General features: G+C 36.7%; 1 protein-coding gene across 1 annotated transcript in view; it reads left to right on the top strand.

Moving 5' to 3' along the window:
• The first annotated feature begins 4,758 nt into the window (after positions 1-4,758).
• Positions 4,759-27,577, top strand: part of Nlg4 (Neuroligin 4) — a 50,787-nt gene continuing 27,968 nt past the window's right edge. The window contains exons 1-10 of the mRNA XM_086831684.1: positions 4,759-5,035; positions 6,797-7,345; positions 12,306-12,728; positions 12,803-13,020; positions 13,534-13,683; positions 13,856-14,289; positions 14,723-15,136; positions 18,662-19,095; positions 19,427-19,545; positions 23,259-23,573. Of these exons, the coding sequence (XP_086687810.1) occupies positions 12,478-12,728; positions 12,803-13,020; positions 13,534-13,683; positions 13,856-14,289; positions 14,723-15,136; positions 18,662-19,095; positions 19,427-19,545; positions 23,259-23,573 (2,335 nt within the window). The 5' untranslated portion in view covers positions 4,759-5,035; positions 6,797-7,345; positions 12,306-12,477. The remainder of the gene's footprint in view (positions 5,036-6,796; positions 7,346-12,305; positions 12,729-12,802; positions 13,021-13,533; positions 13,684-13,855; positions 14,290-14,722; positions 15,137-18,661; positions 19,096-19,426; positions 19,546-23,258; positions 23,574-27,577) is intronic.

Raw genomic sequence — 27,577 nt, 5'->3', positions numbered from 1 at the left:
CAAATCCTTGCCATATAAAATATGCAAATCCAACTCACTTAGCTTGGAAAATGTTTTCCCCCCGCCATCGTAGTTTTCTCTGCGAAAATGCTTCCCCAGTGAGACAGGCGGAGAGACACACCTGAAAATAACTCAATGACTGCCACAAATTTGCCATTTTTATGTGACTCATAAATACGGGCAGCCTTCAAAAGCCCCATGGGCTAAGGAAAGGATATCTGTCCAGGGGTTAAGAAGAGAGTTATGCGGAAGAAACCTGCCGATGCAGGTGAATGTTGGGGAAATAAAGTAAAGAAAAAGGCATACCAAGGAGAGCAACATCACGCATACGCACTGTGGCTCTTCGTGGACAAACATATGCAAAATCATTGGCTGAGTATTTGCATACAAATGTCGTACATATGCCCAGACGCCAATGTGTATGTGTATTCGGCAAGTATTTCTGTTGCAATTTCCGGCTACTATAACCGGAAGTGAAGCTGCTCAAAAATTCATGCAACCGTAAAAGGAGCAAAGTGCGCCAATAAGCACAAGGAGGAAACCAAACCAACGTTCGGCAATCGGCATTTTGCCGGTTTGGCATTTTTGTTGTTCTTTTTTTTATTCGTATTCTGACTTCGTTTTTTGCAGTATTTTACTTCTTGCATATTTCGTAGCGTCGCCAGAAATCGACGGACGTCGTCTCCTCCACAATTTGCATATAAAATATTTTGTGCGAATTACACACACATGCGAGCATCAAGTGCTGGCATCGCATAAATCGCATTTGAATCTGAGTTCTTATTGATTTACGACAGAATTTTTAATAGTTTGGAAATTGTTGCCGATAAATATATTCTATTTATGCATTATTGCATTTCTTGTATCATAAATTCAATGCCAAAGACAAACTTAAATATGATATATGAGGTCGGCAGATAAATTTTGAAACTTGAATTAAATGCGTGTATCTCTAAGGCCATTTGCCTTTATTTTATGTATTCCCCTTGTACAGTCGCTGGCCCAGCTTTATTTTATTTAAATGTAACCCGAGAATTTAATTTTTTATTTGCGAATAAATCTTTCACGGCCGCAGCCCTGTTGCCAGCGAAATCAATTCACTTGTGAACAGAGCGACAACCGACTGAAAGTGGAATGTTTGCCATAAGAATTGTTCGGGTTCGTGGCATATTTAAATGGCCAACCATTTTTTTGTTTCAATTCGGACCTCAAACAAATCAGAGAAACGGAAATAATTAAATTTTTTGGGAGGCACACACACAACGGTGGCGGGAAAAATACAATTTTTCGCACGGATGCCATGCGGGACCCGAAAAGCCATCAGAAAAATGCATCACGATGGGGATCCTGGTGGGACCTGCTGCCTGCTCCTTGTGCCACGCCGGATGCCTATGAAATGCAGCTGGTGTGTAAAATGATTTTTGCTCCCTCATTCATTAAAAAACAATTAAATGTGCGACACGCGAACTTAATTACACTTTTACGCGGCCATCGCGAATGACAACAGCAATGATGCCAATGTCGTCTCCACGTCCTCATCCTCATCTCCATACTCTTATCCTGGCTGCCTACCATTTGTGGTTTTTAGTGCTTCCCCGTCGCGACACACTCTTCAACTTGAATATTTTATGGCCTTGCAATGGATACAGGACTGAGGACTAAGGACAGAGGAGCGTTGTCCCTGGACAGCGGCATCAAACAATTTGTATAATCAACAATTAAAGTGCGGATCGGCTCGTGGCCACGCATTAAGTGGGCATTGTCTGGACCGACTCCTCACCCTTTTTGCCTCCTACAGGGAGATTTTCCAATTTGTACTCGCGGCAAATTGCAAAGTTTTGTTTTGCGGTTGTTTCCATCTTGCCCAGGACTGACTGACTGCCGGACGGATGGGAAAAAACAGACAAAGGGCCCACATTTTCGGACGGCTGTAAACTTCAATTGCGCGTTAAAAATTTCTGTGCAGCGTGTCGCTGTGTTTTTGCAGTCTTAACCCATTAAAACATTCCACCGACGCGGTTGTTGTTGTTGCCATTAATGGCATTAATTAAAAATTCAATTTGTTACAAGACCGTTTAACGCCACACTGTCTGACTTGTTATGCCATGGAATTTTCAGTACTTCAAACCGTTTGATATGCTGTCTCAGATTTGTATTTCAATAGAGTAAGAAGGAAAAGCTGTCAAGGCTATATGATAACCCCATGATACTTGATATCCGGTTCATATTTTAGTGACTTATATTTGACTTTTTGATAGGGAAAAGTATTTCCGCTTAGTAACTTTTTCCTTAAGCAAGAATTTGAAAAGCAGGTCAAGCTGAAACGCCGCGATTAAATTCCAAGCTCATCCTGAGAAGCCTATACATTTTTAGCAACCCACACACGCTTCTATTTTCCTATACACTTAAAAAAAACTTATTTACTAATATACTTAAAGGTTGAAAATATACATTTAAAGCATTTTCTTTCAATTCTTTTTAAATAAAAGAAAGTAAGGCTATTTATTGACAACAAATAGCCTTGAAGTGATTGCAGATTTAGTTTTCCTATCAAAATTATTTCAGTCTTCTTTAAAATTACAACACATATTATTTTCTTTAGCGAAATACAATTCAAGTTCAATTATATCTCATTGTAAAGGGTGTATATAATTTCCTTTAGTGTATATATATTACAAGGATACAAAACACGCGCCGAGCGTAATCATGGCAGATGTCCATGGTGGCATGGCTCAACATTTCAGGAACCGAGAACTAAGCTTCACGGCTTTTGGTTTTTGTCAACGCAAGAAATCCCAAAATTAAATACAAAATAATTTGATTTATGTTGGTGTGCAAAACCATTTGACTATGTGTGTATATACATTTCGGTCTGATTAGCCATTGTTATTTTTGAATATTTACGATCTGTGGGAACGATCTGGTTGGGGTTATGGAGAATGGGGGCAATAACCTCTCATTAATCCAATTAGACATGAGCCATCAAGCGTCACGCATACGCCGCGTGGACCAGTTTCAGCACAGCATGATTTTTTTTGCCGCTAGTTCATTAGGCATCTCCGAGTCTCTTCGCTTCAGTGAGACCTTTATTTATATATTTATTTATCGGACATTTATCATGAAATTACTGTAATAAGTTGGTGTGCCATGATTTATGCCATGAAATTATTTCCACTTGTTTTTCATCCACCCTGCACCATTCCTGTGACAGTATCCTTGCTGGCATTCGCTTTCAAATTATGTTCAGGACTCTTTGTCCTTCATCCTGTATGTATGGATTCCCGTTGATGGCATTACACGAACTGCGGTCAAATCGCACGCACGCCTGGCTCGGCAACATTTAGCTAACTGATTTGTCGCCATTCATTGAAGTTGTCATTGTTGCTCTCGGGTTGTTTTTCGGTTTTCTCTGCGTTTTCCGACGATGACAAAGGAGGCGGTGGCCACTGAAGCCACTGCTGGTAAACTGGTTTGTCTTGTTAGCGCTCTGTCCGTCGACATGTGTGAGATTTCCGTCGCCTAGAGTTATGGGACAAAATATATCAAACTGTAGTTCACTTTAAGCAGAAGCTTTAGTTTTGGAATGGGGAAAATGGTGCGAGTTTGCTATTATATAACTTGAATATACATAATATTAAATACTAATTGTTATACTGCGTTAAACTGAAGCTATACATCTTTTTTTAATCTGAAAATCTACAATGTTAAAATATAAAGGATAAGTTGCAACAACAAATTAAATTAAACAAATTTATGAAATACATTTGGATATGTTTATTTAATAATTGCCACATTATCTTTCATACATGGTAATTTTGTTCGCTGATTAATTTTGAATTAAGCTTTATTTTAATAGTATTAAGAGATATATAGAAAGGAAACACAATCCGTAAAGCCTTTTTAAATTTTAATCCATTTATATTTAAAGCATTTATAATTTTGAGCATTCTGTTGCAAAAGTATACATATCTGCATAATATTTAATGCCTGCTATATATGATAAAGGTGATTTAATTAAATAAAAAAGATAAGTACATTCATATATCCTTACAAAAAATATGGGGGTTAATTGTTGATTCAAAATATTTTGCAAAATAATAAAGATTTTATGTAGATAATAAAAATTCAAGCTAATGAGGGTGGTGTTAACATTAACAACAATACAGTAACTTCTATAATATATTCAAAGTACACCCTTCCCTTGAACTTACATGAAACCATGACAGCTAAAATTTTTTTGTTAATGCCTTACTCCAACATGTCCTTTACTATATGTATATGTGAAGTACTAATGCTTTCCCCCTAGATAAACCATTAAAATATCGAATGAAAAACTTTGCCATTTGTCTGATAGGCCATGGCATCGAGGAACCATTACCTGCCCCAATAAAAGCTGAGTGGGGCTGTCGCCATGTGACTGCTGTGGTAATAACGATGCCATGAAATTCGTAGAAAAGTAAAATCAAAGCACAAAAACAGAAAGGGGATGAAGTGAAGAACAAAGAGAGAGAAGTGCCACCGAATTGACTTAATTCCTTATTGTTGTTTTGGGGGTTTCCTTTTTTTTCGATTCTTTTGCAGAAGGCAACATCGGCTGAACAGCTGATTGGGTCAAAGAGCGAAAGCTTCGGAGAGCAGGATACGTTCCACTTCCAGGCTCTCTCTCCTCTCTCTCTCCTCTCTCTCTCTATCTCTGTGTGTATGGAGCTTAACCCATATTGCCGACGAGGCCTGAAGCCTGGCCGCCGATGAAGGTCCGCTTCAGTCGTTGGAATACACTCGTGCGTCGCGGACACAAAATTGAAATCGCTCTGTTGCCGGAAACTTGCACGTGGCAACGGTACTGAGGTCTTTTTGCTCTCCGTCGTTTACTCTCCGCGGGCGTGTGTCATAGTGTGTGTGTGTGTGTGTTGGTGTGCGACAGTAAATGTGAGCAATTGAAAATGTGTGTGTGTTTCAGGCAAAAGTTGTCCTTTTATCTACGCGAAATTAAAGCGAATCGACAAACACATGCGTATCCTGTGGAAATGTAAATGTAAATGTATGCCATGGCTTGAGAATCCGTTATGAAGCCGCGTCACCGTCTCCTTTGTCTGCTGCCTTGCGGCATTCCTTCATCTTTATTTATTTTCATGCCATTCTCCTTTCCCACGTTGTATTGCGTAGGCCAGGCGCCCAAGAAGTGTTTGCAGAAATAAATAAGAAAAAACCAAAAAAGGGCGAAAAAAAAAATAAAATGTTAGCCACATCGCTCACATTCCACTTAACGGTCATTGACGTTGGCGCTTTTCTTTCTTTTTTGTACTATTTTGTTTTTGGGAGAACAGGACCCATTGCATGCCTTTCATTTGTCCCGTTGAAGCACGCCTTGCATGCAATTAGGCCCTTGTAAGTTTGATCGCCGTGGATGGAATAATTAAGTCAGGCGAAATGTCGGCAGCGACACCGAAACTCCCAAAAGAAGGCAATTGTTGTCGAACCACTAAATTCAGCTGAGTTCAAAAGGAGTTATTAAGAAACTGTTTTGGGTTTCTTTTTGGAAATACTCTGTTTCAATCGAATAATATAATAAATCATTAATTTTGCTTCACGCACTAAAAGGCTTTTTTAAATATATAAAGTGAATTTAAAATACATTATGATGTATACTTTTTATTGAATACAAATATTTTTGTAAACATTTATGCCAAAAATGGTATAAGTACCCTATAGAATATCACATATATTTTTTAACATTTTACCTACGAAATTTATTAAGTGTATTAATAATATACAAACATATTAATTAACAATGTATAATGCCACTAATACAGCAAATTTTACGACGGAAATTACTATTTTTTTAATCTTTCTTTGATTTTGACCTTTATTAAATTACTTTCTATTTTAAATCGATGGAAATTTTCATTTAACAATTAACTTTAACTTTGAATAAAAATAATTTTAATTGTAAAAATAAATGTAACTTTCGCTGTAACTATTTCTATATTAATTAGTATACGTACCAATCCAGAATATAAATTGCCTTTGTCAGAGATTATAAACAAAAGGCTTTAAATCAATATTTACTTCCTTATAAATATATTGCATTTGAATACAGCATAAAAAAACTATTGACTGAGTAAACGTTTTTTAATCTAAAACCTTATTTCATTTTAATACTTTCTTGTTTTGTAAAAGATTTTAATACATTTTACACAACTCAATTTTTCGTTGGTTTATTGATTCATTAATAAACTAACCAAATCAGAATATTGGTTGTATTTGTCAACAATTTTATTAAATTCCTGTCTTGGCCATATATAAAAAACCCAAATATGTATTCATTAAAATTGGCGTATAAAAACTCTTTTGGTTTTGTTTTAAGTAATATTTTTTTGCTGCTTACCATTATACGAGTTTCTGATATATCTTATTCATGCTTTCCTTCACAGTATAATCAAATATTTAAATTAAGTAATATTATTCCTTACTCAATAATTTGCAACAGTTTTTTCATCACTTTTTTGGTCAAACTGGCAGTTAATACTTGAAAATACGCATCGGATTCGCATTTATATCAAAAAATAAATTCAGGCCAACGAGTTTTTCCTCTGTCAGTAGTTCTGACAAAAAACAATTTCAATATGTCGCTATGCAAATAGAATGAAACCCGAGAATTCCCATTTGTAAATATACCAAAAAATATATATAATGAAACAAAAAAAGTGAATCTTTAATAAACATGTTTGGTGGAGTACGCTGAACGGTAGTATGTAGATTTAATAAAACTCACTTATTTTTTATTCATTTAAAGCCTTAAAATAACCCAAACGTAGCTCGGCAATTTTAAATATAAATGAAACCCCAAATGAAAAAGGAAATTAAACAAATAGAAATGTAGCAAACGATTCAATTTCAACAAAGGATCTAACAAAAGCACCAAACAAAAGCAAATAAATGCTGAACCCGTGAAAAGTGAAAGCAATTGAAATTCGTCCGAAATAAAAAAAGAAAACTTGAAATAAAATGATTTGTTGGTACGCGATATATGAAATATCAACAATTTCGGCCAAATGGTTTCCCGATACGATATACAAAAGAAGTGAGTGTGCGTGTGCAATTGTGTGAGCACTTACAAAGCAAATAAAAAAAGGAAATAACAGCGACAAAGGACGAAAAGGATACGCGAGCTTAAAAGAAAAGGATTTTCGACAGTCCCAGCTGACCGGAGAGGAAACAGGAGCCCAGAGTCCCCGGATTATTTTCCAGCCAGCAGTCAGGACAATAAAACTGCCAGTGGTCATAAAAAATAAAAACAGCTGTATACATGAATCCGTGTATATAGATCGGTGACTTTTCCAAGGTAAGTCGAGCACAAGGCTAAAGCTTATGTTGTCAAGCTCAGATATGTCCGAAACAATAAATAATCGTCTTCGAGATCATCGAATGATTTACCCGTCAAGGAAAAGTCTATTTTTTGCTCAGATCAATCACATTCTTCCCTAATTTACCAAGGGCGCTGCGTCAACAGAAATAAAATCAATTCAATGAAGATAAATGAGTTCAAAGTGAAACCCAAGACGAAGAACGTATATAAATATATATTATAAGCCAAGGCTTCGTCCTGGTTCCTGGTCTCCACTTTCACTAGCGACTGGCAGCGGTAATAAGCGATTACAATGTCGTGAGTCTAAATCCGAGACGCAAACAGGACGAAGCCGCAGTCACGTGCGCCGCAGGACCACAATGCGACGCAGGTGTTGCGAAGGATGGATATATCCTGGCGACACAGCACATCATAGGAGTCTGAAAGGTGGCCATAATTTACCCCGACACCCCGGCGGCTGTCATAAAAAAGTTTCATCTTATTACTCATACGCACCCACGCCGATGCCAGACTTCTTCTCTCCGATGAGCAGGGAAATCAAATTAATCATTCTGCCAATGATTGGAATGATTTCTTCTGGCTTCCCTTATCGATTCGAATACTTGGGCCTGTCAGACACGCATCAAAAGTACCTGGGATTCGCTATTTTTAGTAGGCGCAGCTGTTGGCTCCCACTTTTGGTAAAGGTGGAAGTGCTTTCCGGGGATGGTTGCATAAATTAGCGCAAATAATTATGCAGATTTTTTCCCTCCGTTTTTATTGCTGTGCGCAAATAAACGCCGCCAGACGAAGAATGACGAGCTTGTTTTGAACTTTTGAATATTTTAACGCTCCATAATTAGTCGGCGGGCCAACTTGAAAATTTACCCTTTTCGTTGCTATATTCGAGGTGAACCATTCGTTGAGCGAACTTTGCCCATTCATTTTAGCGAACTTAGACTTCCTTTTATTTTACAAAAGGAAAGAGGAAATGATATCAAAGTTGTCTTTAAGTTTGATTTAAAACGTGTAGTGTTCTTTTTGAAGGCTTTTGCGTAAATTTATTATTTACTAAACGGATTTACTTTCCTTATTTATTTATTGACAATATAAAAAGGAGATATTTCATATTTAAATATGTTGAATAAAAAAGCTTTTATAAATGTCAAGTCAACATTTCAATTAAGCAAATAAATCTTACAAAAATAAGCCGATAACATTCGTAAATAGTAATTTAATATGTTTATTTACGCAATTAATTTTTTAATGGTATGGTCCGGCACTTATTTTATTGGATTTAATCACGTATTTTTTTTTATTTAATTTGATATTTTATACCCTGGGAGGGTATTATAATTTTATTGTTACGCTGAAATCCCACCCCATAAATTATTTATATTCTGGATCAGCATCAACAGCCGAGTCTATCCAGACAACTTATTCACAAAAAAATATTACCAATTTTGGTAAAATTGTATTACTTTAAAATGATCAAAAATTGGTATTTAAAACTTTTTAACTTTTAATTGGGAATGCAGATATTTAACTTTATAAACATTAGCATAGGAGTGTTTCCGAATAAAATTAAGACTGATTCGTTGGGTTTTTTAAACTTTGATTTTTCGGGAAACTGGTCAAATATTGATAAATATAGATTCAAGGATTTCGAATATTTTAAGCTTAGTTTTAATCGAATTCTGATTCAATGCTATAAATCAATTGCAAACTGCTACGGTATATAAATTTCGTTTTCCCAAAGTTAGTTTCTTTTCTTGTTATTCGTTAATACATATGTAAAATAACATCTGCAGTCCTAAAGATTTACTTATCCTCGCAATAAAATCAGGAATTATACCCTTAATCTTTAAAAGCTAACGAAATGACATGGTTAATCCGCCATGTTCTTCCATTTTGTCCATGTACTTCTTATAGTTATATTCCTGCCCCAAATAAAGCACCTGCTGTGAGGAACCATTGGATTTGAACAGACTTCAGTTCCTCCGGCAGGCAGTCCATCCCGAATTCCGCCAATTTCTTCCCCCAAAAATACGCTCGAATCCTCCACAGGACACCACAGAGGTGCGCCGTTGGTCATTCACAGTCCAATCAACGGGACGAGCACGATGCAGTTTGAGGTGCAAGTGGAAACCCAGTTCGGGCCTTTTCCGTAGTCAGATCCATGCAAAAGTTGGCTTCGCTTTGGGAAGCTCCCCAACGGAGCGATGGCCTCCTTATTGGACACGATTCTTGCGGAGGCAGTAGCCGCAACGATGGATTCCTATAGAGTGCAGGACGCTGAAGTTTGCGGTATTCACCGCGTTGGCCATTTCGCTGACCCCCTGCTTGGACACCTGCCTAGCAGCAAGCACCTGAAAGGCTGCGACTTTCCCAGCCTAATGGGGTCTTCATTCGATTTCTCTTTCTCGCTGCCTCTAGGCTTTCACTGCGAGCCTACACCTGAGCAGAACCCACTTAAAATTTCTGTCAAAGCAAGTCGTTCACAGATCTATCTTGGAGTTAATGGAGATGCCTGGAAGGCGGCCTGAAAACTTCAGTCCATTATCCATTTTCTGACTATCAATCTTACTTCAATCTTAAGTCTGTGTTTTAATGAATTCAATTAGTTATAGTTGAAAAAGCGGTATAATAGAGACCCGATAAATAACTTAGTCGCTTCTAAGAATCCCAAGAAAATAAAACCATTCTTATTTTTGTCTTAAAATAAGAACTAAAATAAAATTCGAACCTTATTTGCAACTTGTACTTTCTTATACAGATAATCTAAGAGATTCAAAAAGTTTGTTGTTCTTTAAGTATTAACTCATGCCTTTAAAAATCTTTTTTGGAATTTAAATTTGATACAAAACGTTGTTATTAACTTAGGAAATAATAGATGTACCTTTTCCATATACTTTAAACTATTTTGAACGCTTTAGATTGGTAAACACTTTAAGAATTTACTATATATTGTTTTTAAACATTATATATTAAGTACGTTTACTACATATAGTTAACTATTAAAGTCCTTTCCCCAAACAATCTCCCCGCTGTTGGTTTCCTTTGATATTCATCACGTTGTTTTCCCAACGGTTAGCCCTTGGAAACCACCCACAGTTAGCATAATATACTGTTGCAGATAAAAAGAAATATTTTCCACAAACAAGCATGCATATCCAAATGAGCTATTTTTGCATCCAGCACTCCTCGCTGTGCGTACTTGAATTGTCAGCGCAGCAAAACAACGAGATATCAGCAGAGTAATGCCAAAAAAGCAGAACAAATGCATACCAAAAGCTTAAAAATGCACACAAATTGCACTGGCACAGTTAAGGATATGTAAAGTAACCTTGGGCCATGCACACACACACACACCACAGATGCAGATACAAACACAGATACAGATACAGATACTTTCGTAAACAGATACATGTGCACTGGGTGGCGACCGACCAGATGCACATTCTGGTTTCAGGAGTGTGGAAAATGTGCCTGTGACCTTGTTGGTTTTGTTTTTGCCTGCGAGTTGTGTTCTGATAAAAATAAACTTTCTCTTAAATTTCAAACAGTTTCCATCGTTTTTTCCCCATATTCAGACTGATTTAATATGGAAAACAGACATTATGGTTCAATTTCATATGCATAATTATGAACGACCAATTAGTTGTTACACCAGGCAGAGAAAAATATTTGAATAATTGAATTATTTTTATCAATCAGGTGGTGAATTCTGAATCGATAATTATGTAAAAAAAAGTGGGTTTTTTAGTGAGTATGTTGACTTTGTTAAGTGGATTTATATATTTTTTGCGTTTCATGCATAATTTATAATATATTCTACAGTTTTATTGAGTTTTATATTTATCTGATTATTCTTTGTTATTTTTATAGAGTTCTGTTACTGAGAATCTCTCCGATAATACATTGCTGACACATATTCCCCTAATTATTAACCACAAATAAAAATGCAATAATAGTTTAATCACGTCAAGGTACATACTTTCATAAAAATTTTCTGATCTTGGGATCAGATTATATATTTATCCTTGTTTTGGGGGGCTTCAGCTAAGTTCTAGATCTTTTTAATCTCATCAGGGCAGTATTTTGACATTTCAAATGAAATTTTATAAAATCGAGTCTGTCAAATTCGTTCTTTTATTATATACAATATATTATACAATATATAATACATTATAAATATTTATACGTAAAGAAGTGGTTTAAAATAGCCAATTAAAATCGTTCCATCTTATTTTGCATTGAATTTCTAGCTTGCTTTAATAATGTTACCGACCTATTCAACTTTATCTCGTCTTAGAACAGATTATTTCCCATTAAAGCTACAAGGGTATAAATAGAAGGACTTTTTGTAATTATTTTATCTTTTTTTTAATATATTCACTAAGTTTCTCTGTGTACTTGGGACTACAAAAAATTGAAAATGAGCTTTGTACATTTACATAAAAATGTCCAGTATATTTGAATTTTCTGAATCCATACGCAAACCTTAATAGGCTTTTTACTTATTTACTTCACTCTTTAGTATAAATTATTAGAATAGTATTAAGAATTATTAATTATAAGGTTAGGAAAAAAATTAAGTACTAAACCTCTCACTACCCAATTTCGTATCTATATTTTCTAATACATATAAAAGTCATAAACCCAAAAATATTTGTCTTAATACCTTTATAAAATCATACCGCCAATGAGATCTTACTCAGTGTAGGTAATGAAAATAAATATTAAAATTTATATAAAATAAATTAATATATCAGATATATATATTACATAAATATATAAAGTATAGAAATTAAACTAAATATGTAGCTGAAATATTTGTAATCCCTAATTCCCCTGTCTTATAAATATTCATTTAATTATATCTCCGTTAAACATTTTCTCCTCTTATTCGCAAATAAATTAATGATAAAATTATTTACTTTCCATAAACTCATAGCAAAATGATCGCCCGCAAACTGGCGGCTCGTCTCATCAACGCAGTCCTGCAGCATAGATAGTCTAAATGACCAGAAGGAGAGCACAACGATCCAGAGACACATCCAAATAGGTGAAGACATTTTAAGAATAGCTCACGAGGTCGAGGAACTCCGAAGCTCCGCTCTGCCACGATGGGGGAAAGCCAGTTGCTCCTGTTGCTGCGGCTCCTCCTGCTACCCGTCGTCCTGCTCGGCTGGACGAGATGTGCAGAGGCCTCCACCTCGGACATTTACAAGAATGCGCGGCTGGGACATCGCATCGTTCAGACGCGCTATGGCCGCCTGCATGGACTCATCCTGCCGCTGGACAGCTTCCGGTTCCTGCGATCCGTGGAGGTCTTCCTTGGAGTGCCATATGCAACGCCACCCACCAAACAAAATCGGTAAGGGATTCATGTTTTTATCCAAAAATCTAATAAATTAATTAAATCGTTTTATCATAACATCCCCAACTAAGGTTCAGTCCCACGCGAGCTCCAGCGCCTTGGGATGGAATTCGCATCTCGGATAAGTACAGTCCCGTCTGTCCACAACGCCTGCCCAATATTCAAAACGAAACGGCGGCGCTGGAGAAGATGCCCAAGGGTCGTCTGGAGTACTTAAAGAGACTGCTGCCCTTCCTGGAGAATCAGTCCGAGGACTGCCTCTACTTGAATGTCTTCTCCCCGGTCAATGGTAAGTGCACAGAAATAATAAACCTTAAAGACTTTGCCCGGGAGTTTCGCGAAACTACCCCAACCAGATTTTAAGCACCAAAAGCTGCACATAAATCTCATTTAAATTCAATTAATTAAGATTAATCGTACGCCACGTAATGCCAATAATTTCAACGCAAAAAGAAAAAGCAAAAGCTCACGTAACCGCTGCGCAAATCTTATCGCAAGTGCCACCCCACTAAGCTTGCAATCCCTGGGAGAGACCCGGATCCGGTGGAAACGCTAATCTGAAGCGATTCCCTCGCAATCCGCTTGGCACGCAAACGGAAGCGTTTAATGGGTCATGAGAGCTCTCGGAGCTCCTAGCTCTTGGCGGTGTGTTGAAAGGGGAAAACGCGATATCAAAAGTTTCAACAAACACACACACAAAAAAAATGAAATAACAGAAATATTTGCATTACGATTTGCAAGTACTGATGTACTAACAGAGTTTTGTTAAACGTTTTTCTTTCCTACTGCTGTACTCTGGCAGCCGGTGCGAATGAGAAGAAATTGCCAGTGATTGTGTTCATACACGGCGAATCCTTCGAGTGGAGCAGCGGGAATCCCTATGATGGCAGTGTCCTGGCCAGCTACGGAGAAGTTGTGGTTGTGACCCTCAACTATCGGTTGGGGATCTTAGGTATGTAATTACTACAAATAGATTCGTAGATTAATTACTGTAACAAATAATCATCTTAAATGTTATATATAAAATAAAATTATTCAGTGATTAATTTTGCCACAAAGTACACTCATTTTAATATCAACACCTTAATTTATAATTCAATTTATCAATATCTTTACTTCACAAGGTTTCCTCAATGCCAATCCCAATCCCCATGCCCATGCCAGGGTGGCCAACTATGGCCTAATGGATCAGATGGCTGCCCTCCATTGGATCCAACAGAATATCCAAAAGTTTGGAGGAGATCCCAACTCAGTGACCTTGGCAGGTCATGGTACAGGGGCGGCATGCATCAATTATCTGATGACATCGCCAACTATGGTCCGTGGTCTCTTCCATCGGGCCATCCTAATGTCGGGCTCTGCTTATTCGTCCTGGGCTTTGGTTGAAGATCCTGTACTATTTGCCATCAAACTGGCCAAGGAGGTGAATTGTACGATACCCGAGGACATTAATAGGCATCACGAACAGATTGTCGACTGTCTAAGGGATGTGCCCCTGGAGGATCTCTACAGTGCAGACATTCAGGCGCCAAACTTTCTTACATCCTTTGGTCCTTCGGTGAGTTAAAGGAGACTTGGAATTTTCTTAGGGTTTTCTTAATTTGCAATGTCGGTCTTGAGAGATTTATAATTTAAATTTGTAGCTAAAACAAAAGGCTATAAAAAATAATATTACATTGAGTAACAATTTAAAGAAGACCAGCAACAGAAGCTATTGTAAAATTGTTTAAAAAAGAGAAGTAAGAAAATCATTACTGCTTTAGCCAAAGAAATCAGTTTTATCTTTGGCCAAGGCTGAAGTCTCTTTTAAAGACATTTTGATTTTGCTATCTTCTTTTTGTTTGCTGCTGTTGCTGCACTAGCTTCCTTTTGTCCGGTCCTCGTTTCAATGGACTTTATTACTTACTTACTTGGCCTTCCCCCTTGGGGCCTTTGCCACTACTCCTGTCATTTACTTGCGATTCGCTCTACCATCCTCGATTTCAATTTAGGTTGATGGCGTTGTCATACGACCCGGACATTCCAATCTCGATATCGATGATTTAATGGCGCGCAACTCGAGGCGTTCGTCAGCGGAGTCTGGCTTCCAGGCGAACGCCGGTGGTTCCGGCGGCGGTGGTGGAGGCGGCAATGGTTTCGGCGGCGGAGCCTTCGGCGGTGGTGGAGGTGGTGGCGGTGGTTTCGGTACGGCATTCGGCGGGGGATACACTGGCGGAGGCGGTGCCGGATCGGCCAGCATGGGCGGTCACTATGACGTCCTGTTTGGCGTCGTTACGGGCGAATCGATTTGGCGCTTCAGTGCCCACGACATTCAAAATGGTTTCGAGGGCGAGAGACGCGATAAAATTATCCGCACTTATGTCCGCAATGCCTACAATTATCACCTCAATGAGATATTCTATACGGTGAGTAATTTCATTTTTATGTTATATATACGTTTTTTGTATTATATATATGTATATTTTTTTCGTCTGCTACTTGGTTCATAAATCTTGCCAATCAGATTTGGTTTCTCCCCCTCGAAGTGACTTCTTGATGGTTGGGTTTGGCTTGTCTGGCATCAGTTAAAGCTTAATTATTGCCCTTATCGGAGAGTTTTACTTTTTGGACTGGCAAAGTTTTTTTTCCTTTAAAAAGTTTATAGACAGCTGCCAGATGAAAGAAATATGTTTCGCCATAGTGAATCATTTATTTTCCATGAAAAATGTCTAAAGTTAAAATTTAACATGCAAATGAAGTCATGAGACGCCTTCTGACTATGCAAATCGGTTCTCTTTTTTTTACAAAAAGAATGTAAACAAATCAAATCATCCTTGAATTTGTAACATTCATTTTAAATTGAATTTAGCTGATTGTGAGGCATAAGAAAATCAGTAAAATTTTTTGTAAATACTTAAAATAAATCTCTATTTTAGACTCAGTTATAAATAGTACATTTTATTTTATATTTTTGTTTTAAATGTATATATTTCTTGTAATTTTTCTAATTTTTATATTTGGAAGTTTTCAAAACTGGACTTTATTTATATTTCTCTAATTTGAAGTACAAATAAAGTGACAAAAACCTCCGTAAGGTATTAATAGTTTATTTATGAATTCAACTTAATTTTAATAAAAATTTTGCTCTACAATTCACAAAACTAAGCACACAGAGTTGTATTCAATTGGACTTGCATTGCCCCCTTTCAAGGCTTTACCCATTATACACCATTAAAATGATTAAAACCCTTTGAAAAGTTGATGTTTTCAATAGAGTAATTGGCTGCAAGCAAACACTTCTAGATCCCAAGTAAAAACAGGCAAAAAGCAACAGCAGCTGCAACTGGAAAAAGTCAATTAAAATGTAGGCACTCTCTCCTCTCTTAGAGAGTGTGTGTGTTCAAGTGTAATTATAATTTCACATTTCAAATGAGTAACATTCGCCACTCAAACAGTCTCACACTCAGACTGAATAAAATGTCTGTCTGCATTTCGTTTTTGCTCTCATGTTTCACAGCATTTGCAACTTTTTAGCATTTTATTTTTTACATCAGCCTTTGCTGTTGTATATATATTTATTTTATGCTCTCTTACTGGCTTTTCGTTTTTATTTTCGCATTGTGCAAGCGGGCGAAATGGAAGGCAGTTAACACGCCATCGCTGCCAAAACATTAACACGCTTTATTTGGCAAATGTGTGCAAGGACATAGACGCACATGCGACTCTCTATGTATGTGTGTGTGTGTACACATACACACTCACATGTACCTACTTAAAAGCACACAAGCAGCACTTAACCCAAATCACAGCAAACACAGTGGAGAAAAACAGAGAAGCATCCCAATGACAACCGTCAACAGTCAGAGCCTGAAACTGGAACTGAATCTGAATCCGTAGCTATATCCGTAGCTGTATCTGTATCTGTAGCTGTTGCTGTATTTGTATCTGAATCTGAACCTCAGCCTCGGTCACCATTTGCCGCTTTAACACACACGCACCGTAAATGCGCTTCAAGTTGCTGAGTCTGTGTATGCACTGAGAAAAATTTCGGAGAGTTATTAAGACTCTAGTGAAACAAATATTTTGCATTACAAACGAGTCACAAAACTACCTTTTAATTTTTGACACACGTGAAGACAGTAATGTTTAAATGGAAAAGGAATATAATTAAAACAGAATTTTAAAAAATATTCAAAAATGAAAAACATATTTTCAAACGAACTAAGAAAATGTTTATGCCGGATTATACTTTAAATTTGTATTCATTTTTAACTCCACTATCAGACCATTATCATCTTCATTTAGAATTTTAAATATTTTCGTATATGTAATAACTTTTCCTTTTTCAAGTTAAAGTCAAGTTAAATATTCAAAAATTTAAAACATTTTTTCAAACGAGCTAAGAAAAGGTTTGTGCCGAATTATACTTTATATTTGTATTAATTTTTAATTTGACTGTCTGACCATTATCATCTTTATTCAGAACTTTAAATATTTTTTTATATCCTTTTTCAAGTTAAAGTCTCTTTGATCTTAAACCAAAAATGAAGTCTTTTTTACAATATATTTCTTAAAAAATTATTCTTCTAAAAAATATAGGAAGGCCTTCTAAAATACTTCCTCTATATAAAAAAAGTTCTAAATATTCCTCAAACTTTAAAACAGAATTTTCCCAACTGGTAACCTTTTCTTCAGTGTGAGTGTGAGGCACTGATACATTAAATATATATATCAAGAAGTCGTAAATTACCAGGGCATATATCACGATTATACCGCTTAAGCCCATATTTATTTTACTTCATTATACTCTTGAAGAACCGCAACCCAGGCCCGCACTTAATACTTCACAAGGCTTAATTTATATAGGTCATAGGTCACAGGAGGGAGGGCCAATCCATGAACCGCCTTCAAAGGAAATCCCTTCAGCTAATGATGACTAATCAAAAGCCATAATCGAATGGGACTTTATAATCAATTATTTGTACTTGCCAAAAGTTAAAACGAGTACAAAATATGAAAATCCGAAATGAAAAACTTTTCCATAGAAAAATCAATGTTATCCCAAAAATAGATTCAGAGCAGAGAGCAGCAACTGAAATTTCATGTTAATGTATTCCACACACAATTGTTGGATTCAGTTTCTATTGCGATTTTTTTATCCTCATATTTCTTTTTTTGGTTTTTTGTTTTCTTTTTGTTGATAGGGTTTTGTAAATTATGCATGACATCGATTTTACAGATGCAGTTTGTGGTCGTTTATTTTTCGCACACACGCTGGTAGAAATAATCATTGGGGTGGTAAAACAAGTCCTTCCTCCTGCTCGTTTTGCGGTGGTGAATGGCCACCGCAAACAAGGACAGCAAACAGTTGCAATCCGCTTGTAATCCTGCCAGGATTTGACTTGGCACACATGGAGCCAATGCAAATCTAAAACGAGCTCTTTTACACGCAACAAAAAGCAATTCAAATTGGAAAATATGCTTTAGTTTTATTATTAAAAACTATTTTTGATAAACAAGATTTTGAAACAAAACCATCTAAAATTGTTTATGTGATTTATACATTTTGTTATGATACAAGTTGTTTCATAAAAAACTCATTGGTTATTTACCTTGAATGGAGGAACAATTTTTCCTGATAGTTTGTTATATATTTACTAAAATATTTTTGTATATAATTTAAATAAGTATTTTTGTATGATTGTAAATACGTTAAGATTTTTATAATCCAGAGATATTTGTTTTGGAAAATATTCTTCCTTTCATAAGTAATTATATTGTCATTTAGCTCTGAGAAAACTTTTAAGAAACTTCTGTTTACTATGACCTAACCTTACTATCTTTTATAATTTCTATTATTATCAAAACCCTTATACAACATTTTTCCAAGTGTACTTTCGTTTCCCACAAGATTTTAAAATGAAAAATCCCATTCCTCCCTTTTTCCCCAGATCGTCAACGAATACACGGATTGGGATCGCACCTCACAGCATCCGATCAACACCCGGGACACGGCAGTGGCCGCCCTATCCGATGCCCAGTTCGTGGCCCCCATTGTGCGAGCCGGAGATATCCTGGCGGCCAACTCTCCGCCATCAGTAAGCTCCTCAGCGCCCTCAGGCTCAGGAGGTGGCAATGCGGCAGCCTCCACATCGGCGGGGTCCACACTGCCCGCGGGTCGTTGTTATTTCTACGTGTTCGACTACCAGACCAAGGATGGGGACTATCCCCAGCGGATGGGCACGGTGCATGGCGAGGACTTGCCCTACATCTTTGGTGCCCCGCTGGTTGATGGTTTTAGTCACTTCCCGCAAAACTACACCAAATCGGAAACGGCTCTGTCCGAGGCGGTGATGATTTTCTGGACGAACTTTGCACGGACCGGGTAAGTAGGGGGATGGAGGAGGATCCTTGGGTGTCCTAAGTGTCACTGAGCAGTCTTAGGACACCTGCTGTCCTTTCTGCACTTTAAGCTCCACTTAAATGTTCGACTTACACATGCACTGAGCGAAAGCGAACTATGACACAAGAAGTTAGGGAAACCAAGTGGCTGAAAAGGCTTCCAGAAAGTTTTAAGACACCTGCTGCAACTCCCTCAGCACTTAAGGAAATTATTATTATTAATATATAAATAAATTCCCTTAGATAGTATATAGTAGTAAATGTATACCCTCTGCAAGAAATTAACAGTGCAACTTTATTTTTCCATTTTTCAGCAATCCAAACGAACACCATCGCCAGGACTCCTCGTTGCCCGTTTCAAAGGAGCGTAACCGCTTCCGCAGCATCACCTGGGAAAATTATGATCCGCTGCATCAAAAGTATCTGGAAATAGGTAAGCCAGCAGAAACTTTTCTCCCCACAGTCCTCAAACTTTCTTCACTTCTTTGAGAGGGCATTTCAAGCCAAAATCTAGCTCTGAACTTCTAAAAGAAATGTTTTGATTTGTTTTGTAGTTGAAAATGGAAAGAACAAAACTATGTTAAAAGTTAAAAGCATTTACTTGATTCTTTTTTTCAATAAAAAGATATTTTTTTGGGGGGGAATTTAAGGCGATTCCCATCATTCCCATTAATATGCAAGTAGCTTTAGCTACAAAACATTTCTTATACATTTTCACACACCTCCGAAAAATGCCTGCAAAATTCTGTATGGCTACTTTGCCATGCAGTAAAAAGAATTCATGGAATTCATGCCAAATAAAAGCTACAAATTTACAAGAAAAAAAAGAAAGGACAAAAAAACCTAAACACACACAGCCAGCTGCAAGGAAAAAAAGGGAGAATCAAATTTAATTTGAATTTTAAAGAAGGCAACGCCTGAACATGCTCAGCTTGCTAACAACAGCAAATTGAGGGGGTGCTGGTGGCTCTGAGGTTCTGGAAAACGAGGGAGTTAACACACAAGTACTTGAACAAAATGTGAGTGGAGGAGCCTGGAATATAAGCATCTCCTCACACTGTATACTGGGACAACACCAGGTAGATGAAGGGCAATCAAAACGCCCAGAGATTGTCGAAACATTACGTGAAGTGCAAGCCGAGACAGGGACATCGGAGGGGGCACTAAGGCTGAGAAGCATAAAGCTTTATGCTCGCGTTAAAATGGCACCAACGTTGCTTCATGTCAAATGTACGAAAATGTTATTAATTTCAAATTTTTCACACCTTTTGTGCCCGAACGCGACAGGTACATGGCAAAGGTACACACAAAAGCCGATAGAAAGAGGAAAATACATATTATTTGCATAATATGAGGGGATTACCAAATACCCTGAATTTTGTACAGAAATAGAATGAATTTCCTGGAATTTATTATAAGAAAATGTTTACCTTTTTAATAAGGTGAATTAGGTTTTATAATTCAACAAATTTAAGCGATTGTTGGCAGTTGGATTAAGAGTTCTTACATCAACTTTTAAATGTATTAATTAATTCTTAACTTCTTAATTTTTATAAAGTTTTGGCAAGATTTATGGACACTTAACAAGCTGTTTTATATTTATAAACAATTTGCTTGTAAGAGACTATACTAAATACAGATGGTATATCTATAAAAAGAAGAATACATATGGTATATCTATTTAAAATACAGAATTTCCTTAGAGACATAGACATGACATTGTAATAAAACAAAGAGTCAAATTTTTTATATATATAAATAAAAGGATGTTATTCAAAATATAATAACCTTCTGAAAGTTATTTCTATTTTATTTCACAATCCGTATAAAAATAAAGTAAATTAAATTAAAATCAATGTAAATAAAATGTATATGGCGGCACCTTTTGGCCCTTTTCGTTAAAATCAATCTACCCCACTTGACACAAAAAAAGCTAAGAGAGAAAGCACCCATACAGATACAACACACACAACACACACCTTTACAAAAGATAGCGACAGATACGCGCGCTTAACGGTTTATGAAAATTACGCACAGGTTATGGCAATGGATTTGCCTTACATTGTGCACACGAGAATGGTTTTTTTTATATATATGTATATATATTTTTAGTCAGCTAAGAGGTAAAAAACGGTGGTAAAAAGAGGCTTTACTCCCCACTGCTGACACGCACTTTACGCACATGTAAGCATTGAAGGACGATACGTATCAAAAGATATGTCTGCGTTACCCCATCCTTCACCAAACTTGCTCCTTTTTGTTTGATTTTAATTGAAACGACACACAGCGACAGCTGACATTCTATACAGGAGATCCGCTCAACCCACACACACAGTGTGCTGCACTTTACATAAGCAAGTTAAAAGGATTCCGCCGTGAAGAGTTTTCTTTTTTTATTTGATACGCCAGAAAACTGAAATCGAAATCAAATAATATGGAGGGTTGGGAGCTCTGTGCACAAAAGGGATCTCCGGCACACAAAGGCAGCTGTCGCACATATGCGGCGTATACGTAATGTGTGTAGTACACATCGAACTATAAGCATATCTTATGTATAAGCCGAGTTTTGAAAAGGTCCTGTTGCGTAAATTATGCAGCAGCAGCATCCCCAATGCCTGCAATATTTATTTCGGATTCGGATTCGAATACGGATTCAGATTTGCACTTGCGATTGATGATTGCAAGGGGAATGCTTTTCGGCGGAAAGAAGTCCTTTTTTAAATTTCATATTTTCCCATGAATGCTCCCAATGGGCATGTGTCGAAAGTTCAAAGGTGTGTGTGTGTCTGTGTGAAAGCCTTCGGAAGATTGTAGTGAGAAACATTTCTGGTTCTTTTCAGATATTTATAAATACATGAAGATATGAGGAAATACCTCAACCTTTTTACCCTGGAAACAAGTAGGTTACGAGGCTCGGCTTTTTTGAAAACTTTTTTTGTACACACTAAGAAAAAGTGTAATTGTGTTTTTAAAGTATTTAAGTAAACTATAGAGGTAATAAGCATACTATTAATTTATGTACTGTTCCTTGAATTATCTTTTATTATTTATGAATTCCATATTATATTATGAAAACATTATAAAATGTATTACATTTCCACATATTTTACAATTTATTGATGCAAAAACCTACTTATTTTTAAATGTAGCTAATTTTTAACGTGTCCTTTTTATACCCCTGCAGGCCATTATAATTTTACTCAGAAGCATGTAACCTGTTAAGAACATAATTTCAGACCCTATAAATTATATATAACATTAACAGCCGAGCCAATCTAGACATTTCCAACAGCAAAAATTGTTTTTTTATTGGGTTTAAAATTGTCAGCAATTGAATTTTTCTTGTAATTCAAAAGTTTAGACTTCATTACCCTTTTAAAAACTAACATTATTAAAATTAATGCTTTTATGGCTTAGCCATAACATTTTTCAACTTTAATTTGTCGAAAAAATGTTCATATAAAAATATCTTCTCAAATTTGGGAATATTTTAAGCTAAGTAATTATCGATTCCCGATTTGAGCCCATAAATCCATTGCAAACTGCATGGCTATAAAAGCATCGCCTTCCAGAAGTTAGTTTCCTTCCTTATTATTATCATAAAACTATTATATTTGTCTTATAGAACCAGTTTTTCACCGTGTATATGACAGGTTCTTGGCAAAAATAGCTGGGGGCATCAAAAATTAAACAGTTATGTCGCTTTCACCCCGCCAAAATAAACAAGACATCGAGTTTAAGTACTGAGGACAGTGGATTGAGGCCTCAGGACTATGGACTAAGGGCTAAGGGCTAAAAACTAAAGGGGCGGGGACTGTAACCCGAGAAAGGAGGTGGGCGTGGCCTCAATTGAGCCAAGTGTCTGTCGCTCACCTTTTTGGCATGCAAATGACTCGAAAGTGGCCCAAAAGCAAAAACAACGGCCAAAATGGAATAGTTTAGCATTAGAGCTATTTGCATGCATGTTTCGTGGGCGGATGAGTGTGTGTTTTGGTATCTGTCACATGGAAATGAAAATGAAAACGAAAATGAAGATGTTTACCTTGGGCTCATCCCTTTGTTTTTCGTTCTGTTTGTAAAGGAAGGAATAAAACCACCCAAAACCGGATCCCCTTACTAACCAACGGGATACTCTTTAAATTCCAGGAATGAAGCCGCGCATTAAGAATCACTTTCGGGCCCATCAACTCTCGATTTGGCTGCGTCTGATACCAGAGCTTCATCGCGCCGGCATGGAGGATGTGATAGCCAGGCACAATCTGTTCCGCAATCACGATGATATGGACCTGTACGAGGGACCCGTTAAGCCGGATCCGTTCGGCATATCAACAGCCACAGGAACCGCCGGCTCGTCATCATCGTCCTCGTCCTCGTCGCGCCTCCTGCTTATCGATGAGCAATTGATGATGAAGAAGGGACGCGGCCTGAATGCCTCAGCCTATTTGAACGGCATATTGGGCGGTAAGTAGCCCCAAGACAAACACACAGACATTGAATCGCATTCATATGGCTACACGGAAAGAAATTGCCCTTTAACACTATAAAAAGACTGCTCACAAAATTATAGAAACAAACTGGTATTAGAGGATAAAACGTTAATAAGTTTTATATTTGTTTAACAAGAAAATTTCATTCACAAACTAGAGGCTATGTTTAATTAACAAAAGGAAAGTTATTGCTGTTTTACTGCGGTTTTTGTGTTGGTGTCCCTTTTTTCACAGTCGATTGAATTGCAATCCTTTAATGGCATTATTATTAAACATGTTACAAACTCACATTTAAAATCAATATTATTACCTCAAGTTCGTTATTATTTTCGTTCTGTGTGTCTGCGGCTTGTCACTGTCACCTAAATACCTAAAAACAACAAATAAGCCGGCACAAAACGGCAAACCGAGCCCAAAGGAATAACGCCTATCGCCTTTGTAGATTGTATTTTGGTTTTCGTCCCTTTTGGGCCTTTGTACAGTCTGCAGTTGTCATTTAATGCGGTTGACAAAGGCCAAGCCAAAGGGACACTTGACTGGCCTTTGGGGTTTTTTTTTCTCTGGCTTATTTAATTGCAGATTCTGCAGAAACTGACAAATTAAAATAAGGGTGAGCTCAACCTTTCTTTTCGATTTTCAGCCTCAACACTTGGTTGCTACTGTGCTCTGATTGGAATACTTATCACAAATAAAGGCCCTTTTAAATGAGCTCTTTAAAATATATTATATTTTTATCCCTATGACCTCAAATATTAAGCTTGAATTTGTTTAACAAAAAGTTAAGCATTTTAAGGTATACAAAAAGTAGCTGAACAAGCTTTGATATGTAATTTAACACTTATTTAAACTTAGTACATGAATATATTTTTTTGAAACAAATAGTTTCTAGGCATTCCCTTGAATTACAATATTTATTCTAAAGTTTAGTTTCAATCCAATCAAAACTTTAATGCTTCATTAATCTTCAACATTTATTACAGTTTCAGTTGTGATTTTTATGACCCATAAAAGTTCAACTGTATTTAAAGTTATATCGCAAAGCCAGTTAAACTTTTACAAATAAGTTATAGATTACTTTTGCGTTTAATAATTTATTCATAGATAACTTTGATAGTAATAGGAATACTTTATTTATTTCTATGAAATATAAAGTAAGAAAACATTGATTGGAAAATGTCTTCCTTTTTCCCAAAATTGTATCCCTTCGGACCGCAATTATTATGGCAGAGTCATTCGGTTGGATTAAGGATGCCTCTGAACAGATGATCAAGCTATTTGAGATGATTCCAAAGTCAAATATTTCAGATGCGGTCACAAAGTTATACGAACATGTGAGCATTTTAGTTAATAACTCGACGGCAAATGAAATATATTCCACATACGCCATGTGGGCTCCCTCTCAAATAAAGGCAAATCCAAAAAAAAGGAGAAAACTCTTTCTATTTATTCGGCTCGGCTCCTCTTCTTTTCTGTTTTTTGGTTTTCTACTTTTTTTTTTCTTCTGGTTATTTGGATGGTTTTGTTTGTTGGAGAGCGAGCTGAAAATCAACACTTTCGGTAGCAAAGATTTCTGTTTACTCTTGGCGTTGGCCTCGGCCTAGTCAGTGTTTACTTCACTTTGTGGTCTCGCAGCAAGTTAAATTGCAGAGTTGGCATTTTTGTGGGGAGTCCATATCCACAACCCTTCATTCCTCATTCCTCGATCCTCATCCTCAACCTCAACCTCATCCTCATCCCAGACCCATCGCTCTGCTGCCTTTCTGTTCCCTGGCATGACATTTCCATTTGACCCAGCCCCGAACTAGGACCTCCAGCTGGGACTCTGGTTATTGAAATTGCGTCCGGGCCGGGATACGGTTTGGCTTTTGAATTTATATTGTGTCGAGTGCTGACTTTTGGAAATGCACTCAACTGTAATCTCTATAAGCATTAAGTGTGTGTAACCTTTTTTCCCTGTCATACTTGCTTTCCCCTCGCCAGACTGCTGTGTCTGTGGCATAAATTTCTCGTTTACATTCACCAGGGAGAGAGGGAGGAGTAACTGGAAGCTGGAGTCTGTAGCTGAAAGAGGGTCTTCTGTCTAAGATGCCACAAATGTAAATAGCGCATAATTTTAATGCACTGCACAACCCCCTTCCGCTCCGGTCTTCTCGAATGGGAAGTCATTAAACCAGTTTATGTAAAACTCGTTGGCGGAAACTTTTTCAACACTTACTCTAAATTAACAGCAAACTTTGCTGCTTGTTTTTCCCCCGCTTTTCTTTATGTTTTTACCATTTTTAATAAACTGTCCTCGCGCAGCTGTGGCGACTGCAACTGCAGCTGGCCTCAAACCCCCAGAACAAGAAGTGAATCCAAGTCAAACATCAAATTCTTATATGGGGGTGTGGAGGGGATTGAGGGGGCGGGGCTGTGCCTCATGGGCGTGTCCTTGTTTCATGCCATAGCAACCAGAAAGCGCTTCAACTTACTTCCTTCGACGCTGGCTTATCTCAAAGTCAAAACTAAGACAGTCAATTTCAGGCAAAACTTTCTACTTTCCCCTCGTAGTCGAACAACTAAATGGCCTCAACCCCTCTTTTTAACCATTTTACCCTCATCCTATGGTGTTTTCCCCGCTCCCCTTTTCCAAGTTAGCCAATGCAAAATGCATTAGCTCATGGAGGCAGGGGAGAACACAGAAGTGGGCGTGGCTGTCTAGAACGCTTTCGCTGAGCAAAGTCGGTTAAATTAGAAATTATTGAAATGTTGACTTTAGATGGTCGAGAACGATGAAGAAAGTCACATAACGATGAAAGCGAAACGATTTCCACCACACTGAAATTCCAATTAAATTTACTGAAAATTATAAGAACAAAGTTGCTTAAGAGAGCGGTTAGTTTCAAGCACTCATTAAAGAGTTTTTAACGAGGTCCCTAAAGTTTTATATACATATATTCCTTAGGGTTATTGTATAATACAATATAACCCGAAAAGTAGTGCAGGCATTATAAAAGAAAACATATTTTAAGGCCAGTCCAAGTCTTAAGGCTTATAAGATTAGCTGGCAGAGCTGGAGGATAAAGTAGCCCAATTACAAATCGCTTTAAAAAAAGGAAAACTAAATTAGAGATGGCTGACAATATAAATATATCGAAAGTATCTAGATATTTATCGCTTTATATATATATAATTTATCGATATTGGTACTTTGTTTGTCGTATATGCGGAATAAATCTATTTTTTCTTTAACCTGATGCACCCATTTTCTTGTTAATTGTTATGGAAAAATGAATTTTCAATATACAGGATGTATCTATAATTTATCTGCTTCAATAGACCAATTTAGTTTAATCGATAAAAAAAAACAAAGAAATTAATCAACTTATTTTGAATATTTTTTCTATAACATTGATAAAATAGTATATTTTTCGATATTTTAATCTTTAATATACTAAATTATACTATATTTTTATTTAATTTTGGGAATACTTTTATCGATATTTTGAACTTTTCTTTTCGATATGCAGCCATAGACTAGATTGACTCAAGTGATGACATCATCATTTTGATAACTTGATAAAAAAATGTGTAAAAATTAACAACAGGTTTTCCTATGTATATTGTATTGATTATAATTTGTGTATACAATATATTAAACACATTCATTTTTATCTAATCATTTGGAGTTAAGCAAGAGGCAAGGCTGAAACTTGTTCTTTATCTTATTTGTAATATTTTAATAAATCAACCAACATATACATATATTTTTTATACCGAATATTTAATCAAATTTCTTATTTCATTTTAAAAAAAAGAACGGTAAACACAATTTAAATACAGTTTGCGTTTATTTCCAACCTCCCACAACAAGAGAGCCCCTCCCAAAGTCTCCACCCATTTCAGTTGGTATTCCATCGTGGTTGTGACCTTTAAATCTTGATTCGGAGCACAGTGCGTTCAAATTTAATCTACCCTGGTTCGGTTTTGAGCAGACAA

The sequence above is a fragment of the Drosophila serrata genome, unplaced genomic scaffold, assembly GCF_035046125.1.
Source record: "Drosophila serrata isolate PLE 108 unplaced genomic scaffold, ASM3504612v1 contig_241, whole genome shotgun sequence".
Lineage (NCBI taxonomy): Eukaryota > Metazoa > Arthropoda > Insecta > Diptera > Drosophilidae > Drosophila > Drosophila serrata.
This window is presented reverse-complemented; position numbering and strand designations above follow the sequence as displayed.